At 44.6% G+C, this 17407-nt stretch overlaps 1 protein-coding gene across 1 annotated transcript in view; it reads right to left on the bottom strand.

Moving 5' to 3' along the window:
• ptprfa (protein tyrosine phosphatase receptor type Fa) overlaps positions 1-17407 on the bottom strand; it is a 461575-nt gene that overhangs the window by 114532 nt on the left and 329636 nt on the right. Inside the window, exons 9-15 of the mRNA XM_070446207.1 lie at positions 15669-15814; positions 15216-15457; positions 14826-15019; positions 13750-13883; positions 13191-13335; positions 10042-10347; positions 1130-1323 (exon numbers count right to left, since the gene is read on the bottom strand). Coding sequence (XP_070302308.1) covers positions 1130-1323; positions 10042-10347; positions 13191-13335; positions 13750-13883; positions 14826-15019; positions 15216-15457; positions 15669-15814 — 1361 coding nt within the window. The remainder of the gene's footprint in view (positions 1-1129; positions 1324-10041; positions 10348-13190; positions 13336-13749; positions 13884-14825; positions 15020-15215; positions 15458-15668; positions 15815-17407) is intronic.

Below are 17407 nucleotides of genomic sequence, written 5' to 3'. Positions count from 1 at the left end.
AAACCGCTGTGACTCAGCCTCAGAATCAGACATGGCAGTGAATTGTGAATTGTCTCATTGTACGTCTCATCACACCTCTATACCACCATGTCAGCTAGGCTGTGTCTGCAGTTATCTGAGGAGAATGGCATAGGGTGCTAGCACTGATGAGCTGGGAACTGGAGGAGGGCTTGACACTGTGTGCTTGACACTGTGTGCTTCAGAGAGAAGGAAGGCATGCTCTCACAAGCTCCTAATATGACTAGAGATCCTCTATAAGCATTCCAAATACAACGAGAGGAGGGAGGGGGGAGAGGGAGGGAGAGAGAGAGAGAGGAGAGAGAGAGAGAGAGAGAGAAGAGACGAGAGAGAGAGAGAGAGAGAGAGGAGAGAGAGAGAGAGAGAGAGAGAGAGAGAGAGAGGAGAGAGAGAGAGAGAGAGAGAGAGAGAGAGAGAGAGAGAGAGAGAGAGAGAGAGAGGTGTGTGTGTGTCTGTGTGTGTGAGCAGCCCTAATCAGGATTAAATCTATGCTTTTTCATATTCCTCATTTACGAGTAATACTAAACCCAGCAACAATATGAAATACAATAATTTTCCTAGAATAACAAGGCAGTGAGTTGACATTCTCATCTACATAAAAGGCAGACCACCCCACATTCATATCTACATAGAAAATCACCCAATGCATTTTCATCATCAGCATAGCTAGAGAACAGAGTTATTTTGTTATTTCCATCCCTTATTCCGCTGAAGAGGAAATTGAAAAGGGGGATTTGTTCACTGTGTTTTTTAAAGGCAAATACACAGGAAATACACAGGTCCTTTTCAATCACGTTAAGAGGACTGAATAATGAATTAATCCTAGTGATTACCTGACCACCATTCTCTGCCACTGACAGAGAGTAACGATCATTCCTTACTGAACTAAATCTCCCCCAGTTCTCCATTATGAGTGACTAAGAACTGTGTGAGGTGAATGGAAGGGCTGTTTGAGAGTTTGCTTGAGCCTTCCTGGAGTGCCAAATGGCCGGGCAAGCTTAGCACATCTTACGTATTCATTGTTTTGCAGTTAAAGTTTTAGAAATATTTCAAATACCATTCGAAACCCAGGTCTGACTGGGACACTGTGGCAGTGGCAGTGGGACAGTACCTGTGCCTCGGGTAGGGAGACGTCCATGATATTGGGCTGGCCTCGTGGCGCTCCGTTCTCCAGTCGTGAGAAGACCACCTGGTACCCCCTGATCTGCCCGTGCTGTTTCACCTGAAGGGGGGGCTTCCACATCACCCTCAGGGCTGTAGAGTTCAGGGCATCAGCCTCCACCTTCCTGGGAGGGGCTCCGGGCACTGGGGGAAAAGGATAAAAGGTAACAGAGGTTACAAGTCAAGCTTCAACTCTGACTGAGGGTTACAGCTAGGCTTAAACCTGTGTCCAAAATGGCACCGTATTTCAGATGTACCCAGAGAATAATTTAAGATGACCAACCAAGCCTGTTTCAAACACTGTACTCCGTAGCTAGCTAGATCTCTATCGGAATGGCATCAAAGCTTCATCAAAGAAACAGACCTATTGAGAAACATTGAAAGGTCTGTGGAGGTTCAAAGGTAATATGAAGGTAGCATAGATCCCTTTGAAGGTTAGATAAATCAAAGCGTCTCGTGGTTTCTTGGGGGGGACATCAGCGGCTGGGTTGAGTGGCCAGACTTAATGTTTCATGGCAGAGGAAGAGCAGAGCTGCTATTTAAACAGCCTTATTATGAGCAGGATGCATGATCAGCTACCAGGGGAGGTTTTAAATTAATACAACTATGACTTCAATAGAAATGAGCGGAGATAGATTGGCTTGATAATGATAGTCACATAGGAAGCAGCGGAGAGTGAGGAGGGAAGGACAGGAAGCGGTAAAGGAAAAGGCCTGTATTAAGAGATTAATACATAGATATAAGCAGACTGTTAGGGTAGTATTCTACCCGACGCAACACTACATATCCTAACGGAAAGGAAAAGCTCAGTATCTGCCAGTCAGCACTATGCACAGCAGCTCTGCTAATTGGAACCATTTAACCTCATAATACATCTGCAAGCTTCCAGAATCCTGCAGAATCCTGCCGCCTCGGTCGACCTTCAGAAGAACAAAAGTCAATATGGCTCTTGTATTAACAGATAAATACAAAGCCCAAGTCTACATCCCAAATTGCACCCTATTCCCTAAACAGTGCCCTACTTGTCAAAAGTAGTGCACTATGTAGGCAACAGGGTCCCATTTAGAACACACACCATGCCTGTGTAAAATGGAAGAGGAACAGATGTAGAGAACCCCAGCACATACTCATGATGCTGTTGAAGTCTTTGAAGTTCGGTCTTCAAGGATTTCAATCCAGAGTACTGCTGGGTGTAAATTGTTCATCCTGTCTTCAGACTTGTCCAAAGGGTGCGTACACTGAAAAGAATGCCGAGTTGTTTGGATGACCCAACTGCTGGGTTGCAGGCATTGGGTCACTTATCAAATCAAAATCAAATCAAATGTTATTTGTCACATGCGCTGAATACAACAGGTGTAGGACCTTACAGTGAAATGCTTACTTACAAGCCCTTAACCAACAATGCAGTTTTAAGAAAATACCTAAAAAAAAGTATGAGATAAGAATAACAAATAATGAATTAAAGAGCAGCAGTAAATAACAATAGCGGGGCTATATACAGGGGGTACCGGTACAGAGTCAATGTGCAGGGGCACCGGTGTCGAGGTAATTGAGGTAATATGTACATGTATATAGACTTATTAAAGTGACTATGCATAGATAATAACAGAGAGTAGCAGCAGCGTAGAAGGGGGATGGGGGGGCAATGCAAATAGTCTGGGTAGCCATTTGATTAGATGTTCAGGAGTCTTATGGCTTGGGGGTAGAAGCTGTTTAGAAGCTTCTTCGACCTAGACTTGGCGATCCGGTACCGCTTGCCGTGCGGTAGCAGAGAGAACAGTCTATGACTAGGGTGGATGGAGTCTTTGACAATTTTTAGAGCCTTCCTCTGACACCGCCTGGTATAGAGGTCCTGGATGGCAGGAAGCTTGGCCCCGGTGATGTACTGGGCCGTACGCACTACCCTCTATAGTGCCTTGCGGTCGGAGGCCGAGGAGTTGCCATACCAGGCCGTGATGCAACCCGTCAAGATGCTCTCGATGGTGCAGTTGTAAAACCTTTTTAGGATCTGAAGACCCATGCCAAATCTTTTCAGTCTCCTGAGGGGGAATAGGTTTTAGTTGGGTTGTTTTCTTTAAAAAGAGCAAGGTTGGGAAGTTGATGCTGGGTTATTGAGATATGACCCAGCTGGTCTGATGAGAAAACTGGAGGCGTGGCTTAGTAGGGGTGGGGCTTTCAGATAGTTATTTTTGGATACCCGTGACAGTAAATGTAATTCCGATTGATCTGTTCTGCTATGTTGTGATCACATATTGAGGTTGAACACTCAATTTTTTGTAGCTTTGAGAAAGCGTACTAGTTTCTTAAGAGCCTTTGGAAAAATCTATGTTGTGATGATTACCACTTTGTTATAGTATGCAAATAACAATATTATTAATATTATATTCGATATTTAAAGTGCAAAAATTTTAAAGAAAATGTTTTATTTGCAGTGAACGAACTTAATTGATAAAGATGAATTACATTTACTCTCATAGGTGGCCAAAAATAACTATCTGAAAGCCACACCCCCAATTAGCCACACCTCCTGAAAACAACCTAAGGATTACTTAAAAAAAGACCCAGCTGCTGGGTCGATCCAGCATGAAAATGAATAAAACCCAACTGATGGTTAAATTAACTAATGTTTGGGTAATCCCAATATCCCAACATGTTGGGTTATTCATGCAACCCAACTGGCTGGGTCAAAATAACCCAGCGTGTGTTCTGTCAAATATTTACCCAGCGCTGGGTTTCCTAATAACCCAAATTGGGTTATTTTTTACCTATCATTCTTTTTAGAGTGTAACAATAAACCCTATTGTTTTCAAACAACATACTGTCATCTCTCAGTGTTGGGGCTGCACTGGGATGTTGGACTCAAACTGAGGGCAGCAGTGATAGTTTGTCTCCATCTCTCTCCATCTATTGCTCCCTCTCTCTGCCACCCAGCTCTCTTTCTTTCTCAATCCTTCCCTGGCTGTCTGCTACTCATCAGAGAGACAGAGAGCTCCCACTCACTCCCATGGAGTCTCCATGGAAACCGAGGTGCAGAGACAGAGTAGGTTCATGCCGTGTTCTCTTGTTTCTAGAATGTCCCCTCTACTCAGGTTCACATGAATGAAGTTGCTAATGCACTTTTTCCCAGAATCCCACTGCGTGAATGCAATCAAGCGCACATCATGTGCTTGTCAGCTCAGGGCAGCGGGAAAGTGATTCAGCCAGTAATTCGATAAAGATCTGGGACAGATTGGGAATGTATAGGCAAAGTCAGTTAGGGGGTCACTCATCCCAGTGTGGCAGAGGAGATAGAGAGGAGAAGAGAGAAGGATCTGACAGTGGCCATGCTGTCAGTAAGTTTTCAGAACCCTTGACTTTTTCCAAATTTTGTTGTGTTCCAGCTTCACCTGGAATGCTTTTCCAACAGTCTTGAAGGAGTTCCCACATATGCTGAGCACTTGTTTTCCTTCACTCTGCGGTCCGACTCATCCCAAACCATCTCAATTGTGTTGAAGTCGGGTGATTCTGGAGGCCAGGTCATCTGATGCAGAACTCCATCACTCTCCTTCTTGGTCAAATAGCCCTTACACAGCCTGGAGGTGTGTTGGGTCATTGTCCTGTTGAAAAAGAAATGATAGTCCCACTAAACACAAATCAGATGGGATGGCGTATCGCTTCAGAATGCTGTGGTAGCCATGCTGGTTAAGTGTGCCTTGACTTCTAAATAAATCACAGAGTGTCACCAGCAAAGCACCCCCACACCATCACACCACCTCCTCCATGCTTCACAGTGGGAACCACACATGTGGAGATCATCCCTTCACCTACTCTGCCTCTCAAAAAGAAATGGCGGTTTGAACCCAAAATCGCAAATTTAGACTCATCAGACCAAAGAACAGATTTCCACCAGTCTAATGTCCATTGCTCGTGTTTCTTGGCCCATGCAAGTCTCTTCTTATTGTTGTCCTTTAGTACTGGTTTCTTTGCAACAATTTGACAATGAATGCCTGATTCACGTAATCTCCTTCGAACAACTGATGTTGAYGTGTGTCTGTTACTTGAAATCTGTGAAGCATTTATTTGGGCTGCAATTCCTGAGGCTGGTAACTCGAATGAACTTATCCTCTGCAACAGTAGTAACTCTGGTTCTTCCTCTCTTGTGGCGGTCCTCATGAGAGCCACTTTCTTCATAACGCTTGATGGTTTTTGCAACTGCACTTGAAGAAACTTTCGAAGTTCTTGATATTTTCCTTATTGACTGATCTTCATGTCTTAAAGTAATGATGCATTGTCATTTCTCTTTGCTTATTTGAGCTTTTCTTGACATAATATGGACTTGGTCTTTTACCAAAGAGGGCTATCTTCTGTATACCACCCCTGCCTTGTCACAACACAGCTGATTGGCTCAATCGCATTAAGAAGGAAATAAGTTACCCAAATGAACTTTTAACAAGGCACACCTGTTAATTAAAATGCATCCCAGGTGACTACCCCATGAAGCTGGTTCAGAGAATGCCAAGAGTGTGCAAAGCTGTCATCAAGGCAAAGGGTGGCTACTTTGAAGAATCTCAAATCTAAAATATAGCTGTTTGAAGCTGGTGTACAAAACCAAAAGTAAAAGACACAAACATGAAACTTAAGAACAGGAAGAATAGAAATAGAGCACATAGAACAGATCTAATGCTTCTTAGACTTGCTTTTAATGTCAAGATAAATCTATAACTGACATTTCTACAGTATGTGAACTTGGTTGGGTCTCCCAAAAAGTATTCAACCCCTTTCTTAAAGCAAGCCTAAATAAGTTCTGGAGTAAAAATGTATCACATAAGTTGCATGGACTCATTCCGTGTGCAATAATAGTGATTAAAATGATTTTTGAATGACTACTTCATCTCTGTACCCCAGTGAATTTCAAYCACAGATTCAACCACAAAGACCAGGGAGGTTTTCCAATGCCTCACAAAGAAGGGCATCTATTAGTAGATGGGTAAAAAAAAAAAAAAGCAGACAATGAATATCCCTTTGAACATGGTGAAGTTATTAATTACACTTTGGATCGTGTATCAAAATTCCTGAGGCTGTCACTACAAAGATACAGGCATTCTTCCTAACTTAGTTGCCGGAGAGGAAGGAAACCGCTCAAGYWTTTCACCATGAGGCCAATGACTTTAAAACAGTTACAGAGTTTAATGGCTGTGATGGGAGAAAACGGAGGATGGATCAATAACATTGTAGTTACTCCGCAATACTAACCTACTTGACAGAGTGAAAAGAAGTTAGGCTGTACAGAATAAAATGTTCCCAAAACATGCATTCTGTTTTCAACAAGGCACTAAATTATTACTGCAAGAAATGTGGCAAATGAATTAACATTTTGACCTGAATACAAAGCATTATGTTTGGGGCAAATCCAACACAACAGATTACTGAGTACCACTCTCCATATTTTCAAGCGTAGTGGTGGCTGCCTCATGTTATGGATATGCTTGTACAGTAATTGTTAAAGACTGGGGAGTTTTTCAGGATAAAAAATAATGAATCTAAAAACAGGCAAAATCCTAGATGAATACCTGGTTCAGTCTGCTTTCTACCTGACACTGTGAAATTAATTCTCCTTTCAGCTGGACAATAACCTAAAACACAAGGCAAATTCTACACTGGAGTCATACTAAGAAGACAGTTGATGTTCCTCAGTGGCCGAGTTACATGTTTCACTTAAATGGTCGTCTAGCAATGATCAACCACCAATTTGACAGAGCGTGGAGAATTTTGAAAATAATAAATGGGCAAATTGTAACGGTTTTCTTCCGTTGATGAAGGAGAGGACCAAAATGCAGCGCGGCTAGTGTTCAACATGTTTAATAAACAAAGAGACGATAACGTGAACACTATACAAAATACAAAATAACAAACGTGAAAACCGAGACAGTCCTATCTGGTGCAGAACACAAAGACAGAAGACAACCACCCACAATCCCCAACACAAAACAAGCCACCTATATATGATTCTCAATCAGGGACAACGATTGACAGCTGCCTCTGATTGAGAACCATATTAGGCTGAACACAGAAACAGACAAACTAGACACACAACATAGAATGCCCACCCAGCTCACGTCCTGACCAACACTAAAACAAGCAACACACATAAGAACTATGGTCAGGACGTGACACAAATGTTGCACAATCCAGGTGTGCGAAGCTGTTAGAGATTTACCCAGAAAGACTCACAGCTGTAATCGCTGACAAAAGTAACATGTATTGTATCTAACATGTAATGACTCAGGGAGTTGAATACTTATATAATCAATATATATTAGTGACATTACAGAGTATTTTGTGTAGATCATTGACAAAAAATGACAATTACTGTAAATCCATTTTAATCCCACTTTGTAACAAAACAAAATGTAGGATAAGTCAAGGGGTGTGAATACTTTCTGATGTCACTGTAGGTAAAGCAGACTACTGCAGGTCCCGGTCCATCTGACATGACAGAAATCCCAGCACACTGCTTGACATATATCCCCCACCATCAAGAACAGCCAGACAATTGCTGCTAGATCTCAATAACTATAGGCTGTGAGATTGGCTTCATTTTATTAAAACAAATTAATTGTGAGTCAGAGGCCCAGCCATCAAGGCCCAGTGCACCCTGACCACAGAACAAATTAGACTTCACTGTGATTGGACAGGGTGCCAGGCAGGCAACTCTGTGGGTTCTGCTGTACTGTGGGGGTGGGAGGATTATTGATGGGAGAGACAGAGAGAGAGAGAGAGGATGTAGAGAGATGAAAGAAAGACAAAGAAGAGAGATCGGACAGGGAGGGATAGAACAGAGGATGCCACTGCACTGAGAAATGGACAGATGCTGGAACAATCCAGGGAGAGACGAGAGCTCAAAGTCAAACGGGCGCAGAGAGACGGAAAGAGATGAAAAGAGTGTGAGATTAGAATGCAGTGGGTGTGCAGAGGAAAAATGTAGCAGAGAGAGAGGGGGCATGGGAGAAAGAGAGGGGGAGAGAGAGACAGAGAGAGAGAGAGAGGTTGGAAGAGATATTAAGAGAAGGAGAGAGAGGGAGGGAGAGAGAGAGCGGAGATGGAGCGAGAGGTGGAGATAGAGGGAGGGAGAGAGCGAGATAGATTAAGAGAGGGAGGGAAGGAGGGGGGGTGATGGAGCGAGATGGGGAGAGAGAGGGAGGGAGAGAGAGATGGAGATGGAGAGAGGTGACACAGTGAAGGTTAGTGGATGTGAGTGAGTGGGAGAGGAACAGTATGCCGAACTAAAACGATGCTTCTGCTCGTCTCTTGTGAAGGCATTATTGGCTGTTTCTAGTCTTTAAAGCCCTGCTGCCACTGTGAAGACAAAGAAAAACAAAGAGAGGGGAAGAGATGGATAAAATCAGAGCGAGAGAGAGAGAGGGGGAGGGAGAGATGGCGATAATGCGATAAAGAGACCCTGCTATAGCCATTACACCAGTCCCTGTAGCGCTCTGACCTGAAACAGGACCGTAAAAGACCTGCCTCTACCAGAATGCAAAAACATGGGAACAACGAAGAGAAAGGAAAGCAGCTGCTTTACACCGTAGAGAGAGTAGATGAGTAGCCATTACAATTCTCTCTGCCCTAGCCACCACCCACACATCAATCCCCCCCCCCCCCACACACACACACAATGGAAAGCCTAACATAATTAAAAGGCAAGGAGAAAAGCGAGAGGCAGGAAAGATGACATGGGGGAAGAGAGGGAGTCAGGAAGATGTCAAGAGCACATGCTGTCTTCATTTGTTAGCTGTGGTCACCACAGACTGACAGGCGGCTGGAGAAAGATGCAGAAAACCCCTGTTTTATCAGATGGAGAAAAAAAGGAGGAACGGCTCCAGTCCCCACACTGTGCTGACGGACGGACAGCTGGAGAAAGAAGAAACACAGTGAAGAGAAGAGGAAGTACCCTCAACACTGCACTGTCAAATCCGCTGATACTTTCTCCATTGGTTCAGGAAAAGAGCCTATTGTATTCCTGGTTACGATGGAGCCCCTTGTAAGAATGTTGTGTAATGGCATCTTAGACTTCGTGGACACAGATGCTGGACTGTGCTGCTGTGATGCGAGGAGGTATGCTCTGTGTGTGTCCAAAATGGCACCCAATTCCCTATATAGTGCACTACTTTTGACACGAGACCCATAGGGAATAGGCTGCAATTTCCGGATGTGCCCTCTGTCAGTAATAAACACACCGAGTGTGCTCGCTGGGTGAAGCAAAGCTGACCATCCTTGTGGGTTAGCCTCCGACAGCCCATTTATCCACTCACCACAGCAATTCAAACTAAAGCTTTATCTATGTGAGGAGATGGAGCCTGTCAGATCCCCACTCAGACTCAGGCTCATCACCAGACAACACAGACCGCCTAGCCAGCTACCAGGTTAGAGAAATGACAGCATGCTCAAAGACAGGAAGAAGAGAGTGGTCAAAGAAAACCAGACAGGTCGTTATGAAGAGTAGAGCAGCGGTAGTAGAAGAGTCCCAGCGCTGGGTTAGTGTCAGTAGTGTGCCCAGAGAAAGAGGGCCTTGCCTGGCTAGAGAGAGGCAAAGATAGGCCGCTAGGGAAGGCCCAGTTGAGAGCAGTAGTAGTAACAGTAGTGGCAGTAGTAGTACTACTACAACAGCAGGGCTGGGTTAGTGCCAGTAGTGCTTCGCCAGGAAAGTCCCCAGCCTGACCATGGCAGAAAGGAGCACAGATGCCGGACAGAGGCAGAGACAGGTCAGGGGAAAGCAGCGGCAGTAGTATTAGTAGCAGTAGAGACCCAGTATCAGGCTGGGTTAGTGCCAGAAGTGCTTCTCCGGGAAAGGAGGCCCTATCCTGGGCCCAACCATGGACATACCATCCTCCTTGGTCCTGATCCGGGCTGCAGGGCTCTCTGGGCCTGGGCCTACGTCCGTGTGAGCCCTGACCCACACCTGGTATTCTGTCCACTTCTCCAGGCCCTCCAGTATGTAACTAGAAACGTCTGCCCCGATGTCCGACACTTCGTGGCGCTCCAGGTCCTCTCCAGTTGCGACCTTGTAGGCCAGTGTGTAGCGGACGATGTCCCCATGGCGGCTGGCTGCAGGGGGCGCTCTCCAACTCACCTTGATGCTGGTGGAGCTGAGGCTCAGAAGGTGTACCTCCTGGGGCGGGGCTGAGGGGGCTGGGGGGGGGGACACAGGGAGGAAGGGGGGTCAAGCAGGAGGGATTGGAGAGGGATGGAAGAGGAGTGCATCCCAAATACCACCCAATTCCCTTTAAGCGCACTACTTTTGACCAGGGCTCTGGTCAAAAATAGTGCACTACTGTAAAGGGAATAGGGTGCCATTTGGGACACAGCCTAGGCCTTCTGGACTGGGAGGGGGAGCTCCATATACTGTAGCCTATAACTCTTTACCAATGTGTGTTAGAGTAATCGTGTGTGTAAGGCAGCCTGAAATTTGTTTTTAAAGGAGGTATAGTAGGTGTATATATAAATACATATGAATCATTTGTTATCAAGTGTTTTTCTTCAGAAGGTGTGCTTATTTTATTTTCTAGTCTGTTGGCTAAGCCCACAATCTTACACAGTAAAACAAATACTTAAAATGTAAAACAGGCACATAATATAAATGAGCAAAATAAATGTTTCAGAATATCACGACACAGTGAATATGAACGATGGAAAGGTGGTGGGTGGGTGAGGGATACTGAGGGAGCACTGTGTGAAAGAGGAACTTTAACATGCCTGCTTGTGGTTCTGGCAGCCAGAGCAGTGAGGCAGTAGGACACAATATGCTTTCAATAATGAGTCATGTCTGGTTGGTTGGTGTGAAAGAGCTAATCCTTGACAGTCCATTATTTCCTTTCAGAATACAGATGCCCAAGTGATGAACAAATCCAGATTGAAACAGAGTAAAAACAGTCTACAACCCAAATGGCACCCTATTCCCTATATAGTGCACTACGTGGCTGAACCTTTTTGGGTATATTCATGTGGGAGTAGATGAGAGGAAGAGACTGTGTGTGGGAGACAAATTGCAACAGCTACGTTTCAAATAGGAGCAGGGTTGTAAGAAATACAAAGAGATAGAGGAGAGGGAGGCAGATAGAGAGAGAGGGAGATATAGATATAGAAGAAGGAAATAAAGACAGGGACAGATAAAGAGAGCAAGAGCATGAAATGGTGAATGGGTAAGAATATTGAGGACAGAGATAGTAATAGAATTGTGATTTTGAGAAGCAAGGGGAATAGAGCAGAAAGATTGAAATGCAGTGCAAGAAGGTGGAAGTTATTGAGACAAAGACAGATAGAGAGAGAGAGAGACACTTTGCTGTGTTAGAACCCTTCTTGAAATGGTGACTCAGTGACTCTGTGTGTCAGTGGGCAGGCAGATAAGAGAGAGAGAGAGAGAGAGAGAGAGAGAGAGAGAGAGAGCTCCATTTCGAGACCTCTGTTCCTATGGGAATCAAAGGCCTGCCTGGTCCCTCAAAAGTAGTGCACTAAATAGAGAATAGGGATCCATTTGGGACGCACCCTGGCTCCCCCTTTCCATACATGAAGGTTTTGACAGCTGACAAGTAAAACAAATGGCTCAGAATAAGCTCTGATTTGTTTTAGGGAACCCATCATAAATATTTCAGCTTCCAACCCCTAGATTTCCTGGAGAGCCTTCTCGGTGATGTGAGCGGAGCCTGAGGCAGTGACAACAGCAGAGGTGCAGCAGAGGGGGCTGGTTATGTGCTAAAAACTCAATTAAGGGGAGCTGTTCGATGCTATTAGTGTCGGGTAGGCGACAGTGATTGTGTTGGTGGATGCCAAGGCCATACATAAAGACGTATAGTACAGTGCGTGACGTGTTTCATGATAAACTATAAAACCATAATAACAAATGATGGTGACATTTATGATGCTGCCTTGTCTTCTGTGCAGCAGCCTGTTTGGGGTTGCTGGGTTCTGCATCATACTGGAAATGAGCATGTTCTGTGTATGGACTCAGTCGAATGTGGCGCACTGGGTTTATCATACTATTTGTCAAAATGTGCAAGGGTCTACTGGTAGTGATTTGTTATCGACTGACTGCAAATAGGGAGAAGGAATGTTCCTCACAGTGCTGGCATGTACTGTACCTGTCAGGGGAGAACGACTGCCCCCTCTCATTGAAGCCGCTGAAGTTCAAGGCCAACCGCTATACTGCAGGCATTGTTTCCCCGTTATAGTGAATAGAAAAATGGCAATCTTCACGGTCAATCTTTGTGTGAATAAAACATTTTTTTCGAAGACAATCATGGTACAAATAAATTCATTCTAATACACCAGATGTATGTTCTTGAACCTAATATTTTCAAATTGCAAACAGAAGTTATAAGGATAAGCCTGCAGTACCCCGGTCGGCCTTCAACTTGAGTTACTCAATGAGAGGGGGCAGCACTGAGCTAGCCTGCAACGTCACTTTTCCTGGAGTAGCTCAAACTGCGCATGTTATGTGTCTCAATGAGATGTCTTCTTAACCGACATCGTTTTGTTTCAATGCACTTTTGAGTCTTCACATAGGAATGAGTGGTGTCACCTGATCGATGGTTTGGTCCATTCATAGTACACACATAGCGTTTTCCCCTCAAGATCAGATGGGTTTGAGGAGCAAAATATGACCTACCTTTTGTCCACCTCAATGAGGTGTTGACTCCACATTCTTGTAAGAGGCAGAGGAATTCATTAAAGTCCTAGAGTAAAGCTTGTTCAAGCGAAAGGGTTGCACGTAGAAGAAGAAAAAGCCTCTGTTTGTGTCTGGGCGTCAGGGTGTGGACCAAAAACTAGTCAGCTCCAGGTAAAGAGAGGTAAAAAGCCTCTGTTTGTGTCTGGGCGTCGGGGTGTGGACCAAAAACTAGTCAGCTCCAGGTAAAGAGAGGTAAAAAGCTTCTGTTTGTGCCTGGGCGTCGGGGTGTGGACCAAAAACTAGTCAGCTCCAGGTAAAGAGAGGTAAAAAGCTATAGGTTTGGGTCTGGGAGTTGAGGTACAGTACTTACTGGACTGGGCAGTCCTGGCCTCAATAAGTTGGGTGTAGACGCCAAGACCCATCTCAGAGCGAGCAGCCAGGGAGAACATGTAGAGGGTGTCTGGCTTCAGACCCTCCACAGCATAGGACCCCGCTGGAGGGAAGGTCACATGGAGCTGAGGAAGAAAACAGGCACAATAGACATTAGTAAAAGTCTCAGAAGAGTCGAGAGAAAAAGGACCCAGAAACAAATGTTGTCGGCACTAGCAAGCTACTCTATTTATGTGTATGTCTGTCACTAGAGGTTGTTCAAAAAGCACAATGAGAACTGTAGATGTTGTAATCCTCAAAGGTAATATGTAACACTTCCACATAAAAGGTACACAAAGTAGGAATTACATTTCGGATCCTATATTGCATTTGCAACATCTGAAATATCTTATAGAAAGTCCACTGACAGAGTAAAACATAACAGAAACATGAAATGTTTCATGGTCCTACGAGACGGATTACACTATTCCTGGAGTAGGGGGATTGCATTATCAGTAAGGGTAGGATGTGCTGGCGACAGGTTTAAAGTTGTAATTTACCTTATTGCCAGAGTTAGCCTCCCAGTACATGAGCTCGTACTTGGTGATCTGGTCCTGGACAGGCCACAGCCACGACAACATGATGCGGGTGTCCAACTCTGCCTCTGCCTCGAAGCTAGATGGCTGGGCTGGTACTACAGGCAGAGAGAAAGAGAGAGAGAGAGAGACTTTACCTCTCAGGATACATAGGGGTTAACTCTGCCTCTGCCTCGAAGCTAGATGGCTGGGCTGGTACTACAGGCAGAGAGAAAGAGAGAGAGAGAGACTTTACCTCTCAGGATACATAGGGGTTACGTCTTAATTCTGCCGCAGCATGCCCTTGTGCACTCCTTCCCATCCATCTAAAAGCATTGGAATGTCTTACACCAGTTATTTTCTTTTAACCACAAAGGGAAGCACACACTTTGGACAGAGGGGTTGATGACTTGGACTGGGAAAAAGTGAATTACTCAGTGTGGAATCATATAGACTGCTGTAGAGTCTGTGGACGCGCCGTGAGACACAGGAGATGCGCTGCACTTTCGCATGAATCACTCTGTAATAGCGCTGAGACTACGGTTTCACAAGCACCAGCAATATACAGAACACCTTCGCAAGTGGCTCCTTTATAGCTTGAAAAGCTAGAGTACATCCACAGTACAAAGAAACCAATTCAGAAGACTGTTGCTGCACGGCAAAATAATCCAGTGGCACTGCATCACTTTATCACCTTTCTTCTCAAATGTGTCAGAAGAGGAGGAAACTGCAGAGTAGACACCTACTTTGTTTCTCGGAGAATACAGCACAGTAGATAATATGCCCTTGTGGATATGGATTGTCACTTAGTGAAAAGTGAAACCTCTACTTGGGAGACTTGAGCTTGAAGATTGTCCTACAGCAGAGGGTGAGCCAAGGAGCTGAAACAGACCGAACACACAAAGTGCCTCCTGTTTCATACAGTGTCTACTTACCACCTAGTGGTAGTGTCCCTTCTTCATTGGTAGCAGTGCCCGCTCACCACTCCCCTGCTACACAAGTTGTACACTTACCACCTAGGTAGTGCACTAGGTACTGTCCCTCCTTCAGTGTCCACTCACCTCCCTGCTGGGTCTTGACCTGCAGTACATCAGACGGAGGTCCGTCCCCTACAGAGGTGAACCCCAGCACCCTGAGGCTGTAGGTGATATCTGTGGTCAACCCTGAGATGGTGGTCAGTCTGCTGTCATCGGTGTTATGTTTGTGCCACGCACTCAGCGGGGCTCCGAGGTCAGAGCTATAGTACACCCGGTAACTGAGGAGTGGGTTAGAAAATCAATCAATTAGCCAAGTTTACAAAATGGAACAATCATCAGACGAAGAGACCTGTCAAATCAACCTTTAGCTGTGTGACGTTTGCATATTCAGTCTTTATAAAGCATGTAGGCCATATAAAGAGTTTACAAAGGCGTCATTAAGCCTTAAAAAGATATATTAATAGAATATCCTACCCTCTGATCTGTCCATTAGGCTCCTCGGGAGGCTCCCATTGGACCAGCATAGTGGATGCGCTGAGCATGCGAGCCTGTACAGCCAGCGGTGGAGAGGAGGGAGCCTGCTCACTGGTCCTGGTGTCCACGAGGCTGCTGGGAGGGCCACGCCCAATGTTGTTCACCGCCATGACGTGGAACTCGTACTCAGAGTAGGGGCTGAGCCCTCCGATGCTGTAGCGTGTGGTGGCTACTCCGTCGACCTAAAATATAATGACATCATAATAATATGGTCATTTAGCAGACTCTTTTATCCAAAGTGACTTACAGAACTGTCAACATTGACCATGACACATAGTGTACATTCAGCATATGTGGCCCATGCAGGAATGGAACCCACAACCATGTGAGAATGGAACCCACAGCCTTGGTGTTGCGAGCACCCACTGAGTCATTCAAACCATTGGAACGTACCTCCTGGAAGCCGTTGTCAGAGACCTTGGCCCGGTACTGGATGACGTAGTAGGACACAGGCTCAGGGTTCCCAGAGTCCCAGGTCAGAGTGACGCTGGTGGCTGTGGTCTCAGTCACAATCAGGGAGGTGGGGGGCTTGGGCAGGGCTGTCAGATAGACCATTGGGGAGGGAGAGAAATACACAGGTCATGGAAGCTCACAACAGCAAAACGATACATTTCTGTTTTAATGGACAATAAAGTATACTATTCCATTCTATTCTATTTTGTTCTATTCCATTATATTCTCTCATCCTTCGTCCAGTCCTGCTAACATAATACTACAAATAAAGACGTAAAAAAGGCTGAAAGTGCTCTATCTCACTAATGCAGGCCCCAGAGCTGTGAGCAGCAACAAGAGCGAAAAGAGCGAGAAGGACAGCACTCACATCCTATCAGTCAATCACTGTTCAGAGCCTGTCTCTTTCAGTCCCTCACCTGTCACTAGAGGGGCCAAGCCAGCCATGTTCATTATCTCTCAAAGCAAAGTGTCTCTCAACCAGTGTGACCATTCAGCGCTCTCTCTCTCTCTCTCTCTCTCTCTCTCTCTTTGTTGCTCTCTCTTTCTTTTTCTCTCACTCGCTATATATATACATATATAGAAAGCCCATTATTTCCTTCTTTGCTATCTAGGGCAAAACGTTCTCCTTCAATTAAGTTGAGAGTCAGAGTCTTGAATAGAGAGATGAATAGAGTAATGAGTCTTTTCTATTTTCGTTTTATTTACATATTGATCCAAAAAAAGTAGTTCAGGGCTTGGAGCACGCCTTTGGCAAAAAGACAAATGTGTTCAATGTGAGGTAAATGAGTATCAATACAAAATTATAATATTTAGGGAGTGTAAAGATACTGAAGAAGAGTTTTTGTTAGTCTTGAATAAATAACCAGCATAGAAAGCAGACTTAAGCAGACCGACTCAAAATCAATGTAAGACATGTAAAATGGAGTGAACTGAATGTAAGTTATCTAGCTGGTTTTGTGCTAGGATTTCTTGAGATGGTTTTATTTTCATATTTTGCAATTATTTAACATTCTGTTGACTTGCAAGGTGAGTGGTGTGGTATATGGCCAATATACAGCAGCTAAGGGATGTTCTTATGCATGACGCAACAGAGAATGCCTGGATACAACCCTTAGCCATGGCATATTGGCCATATACCACAAACCCCATAAGTGCCTTATTGCTATTATAAACTGCTTACAAATGTAATTCGAACTGTAAAAATATTTATTTTTGTCATACCCGTGGTATACGGTCTGATATACCACAGCTTTCAGCCAATCAGCTTTCAGGGCACAAACCACCCAGTTTATAATACAGAATATAACATATAAGAGTATAATATGAATGTATTTTTTTCTGCACTCGCAGAGCATTTGAGTTTGAAACACTCAAGATGTAGGTCCATTCTGCAAAGAAAGTGATTATCTGTCCCGTTACCTCATGGTAATGGTAATGTACACACTCTCCCAGGTTTTCTTGTTTCCATCGTAAATGGAAAGAGGCTGCATTGTAATAACATTGTGGCTGAAAATGTTTGCTAAATCACTTTTGTGTTGTGTATTATTGTACTACTGTCAGAGTCCAAATGGATCTGCTAAAGTAAGAGGTGTAAAACTGGGAGAACCGCTCGCCTCCAGACGTCAGATGGTCATTAGGGATGAGACACTGCAACCGAGAGGTTTTAGAGAAAGAGATCA

The sequence above is a fragment of the Salvelinus sp. IW2-2015 genome, linkage group LG13 (genome assembly GCF_002910315.2).
Source record: "Salvelinus sp. IW2-2015 linkage group LG13, ASM291031v2, whole genome shotgun sequence".
NCBI lineage: Eukaryota > Metazoa > Chordata > Actinopteri > Salmoniformes > Salmonidae > Salvelinus > Salvelinus sp. IW2-2015.
Note: the sequence above shows the minus strand (reverse complement) of the source record. Positions and strands in the feature narration are given on the sequence as shown.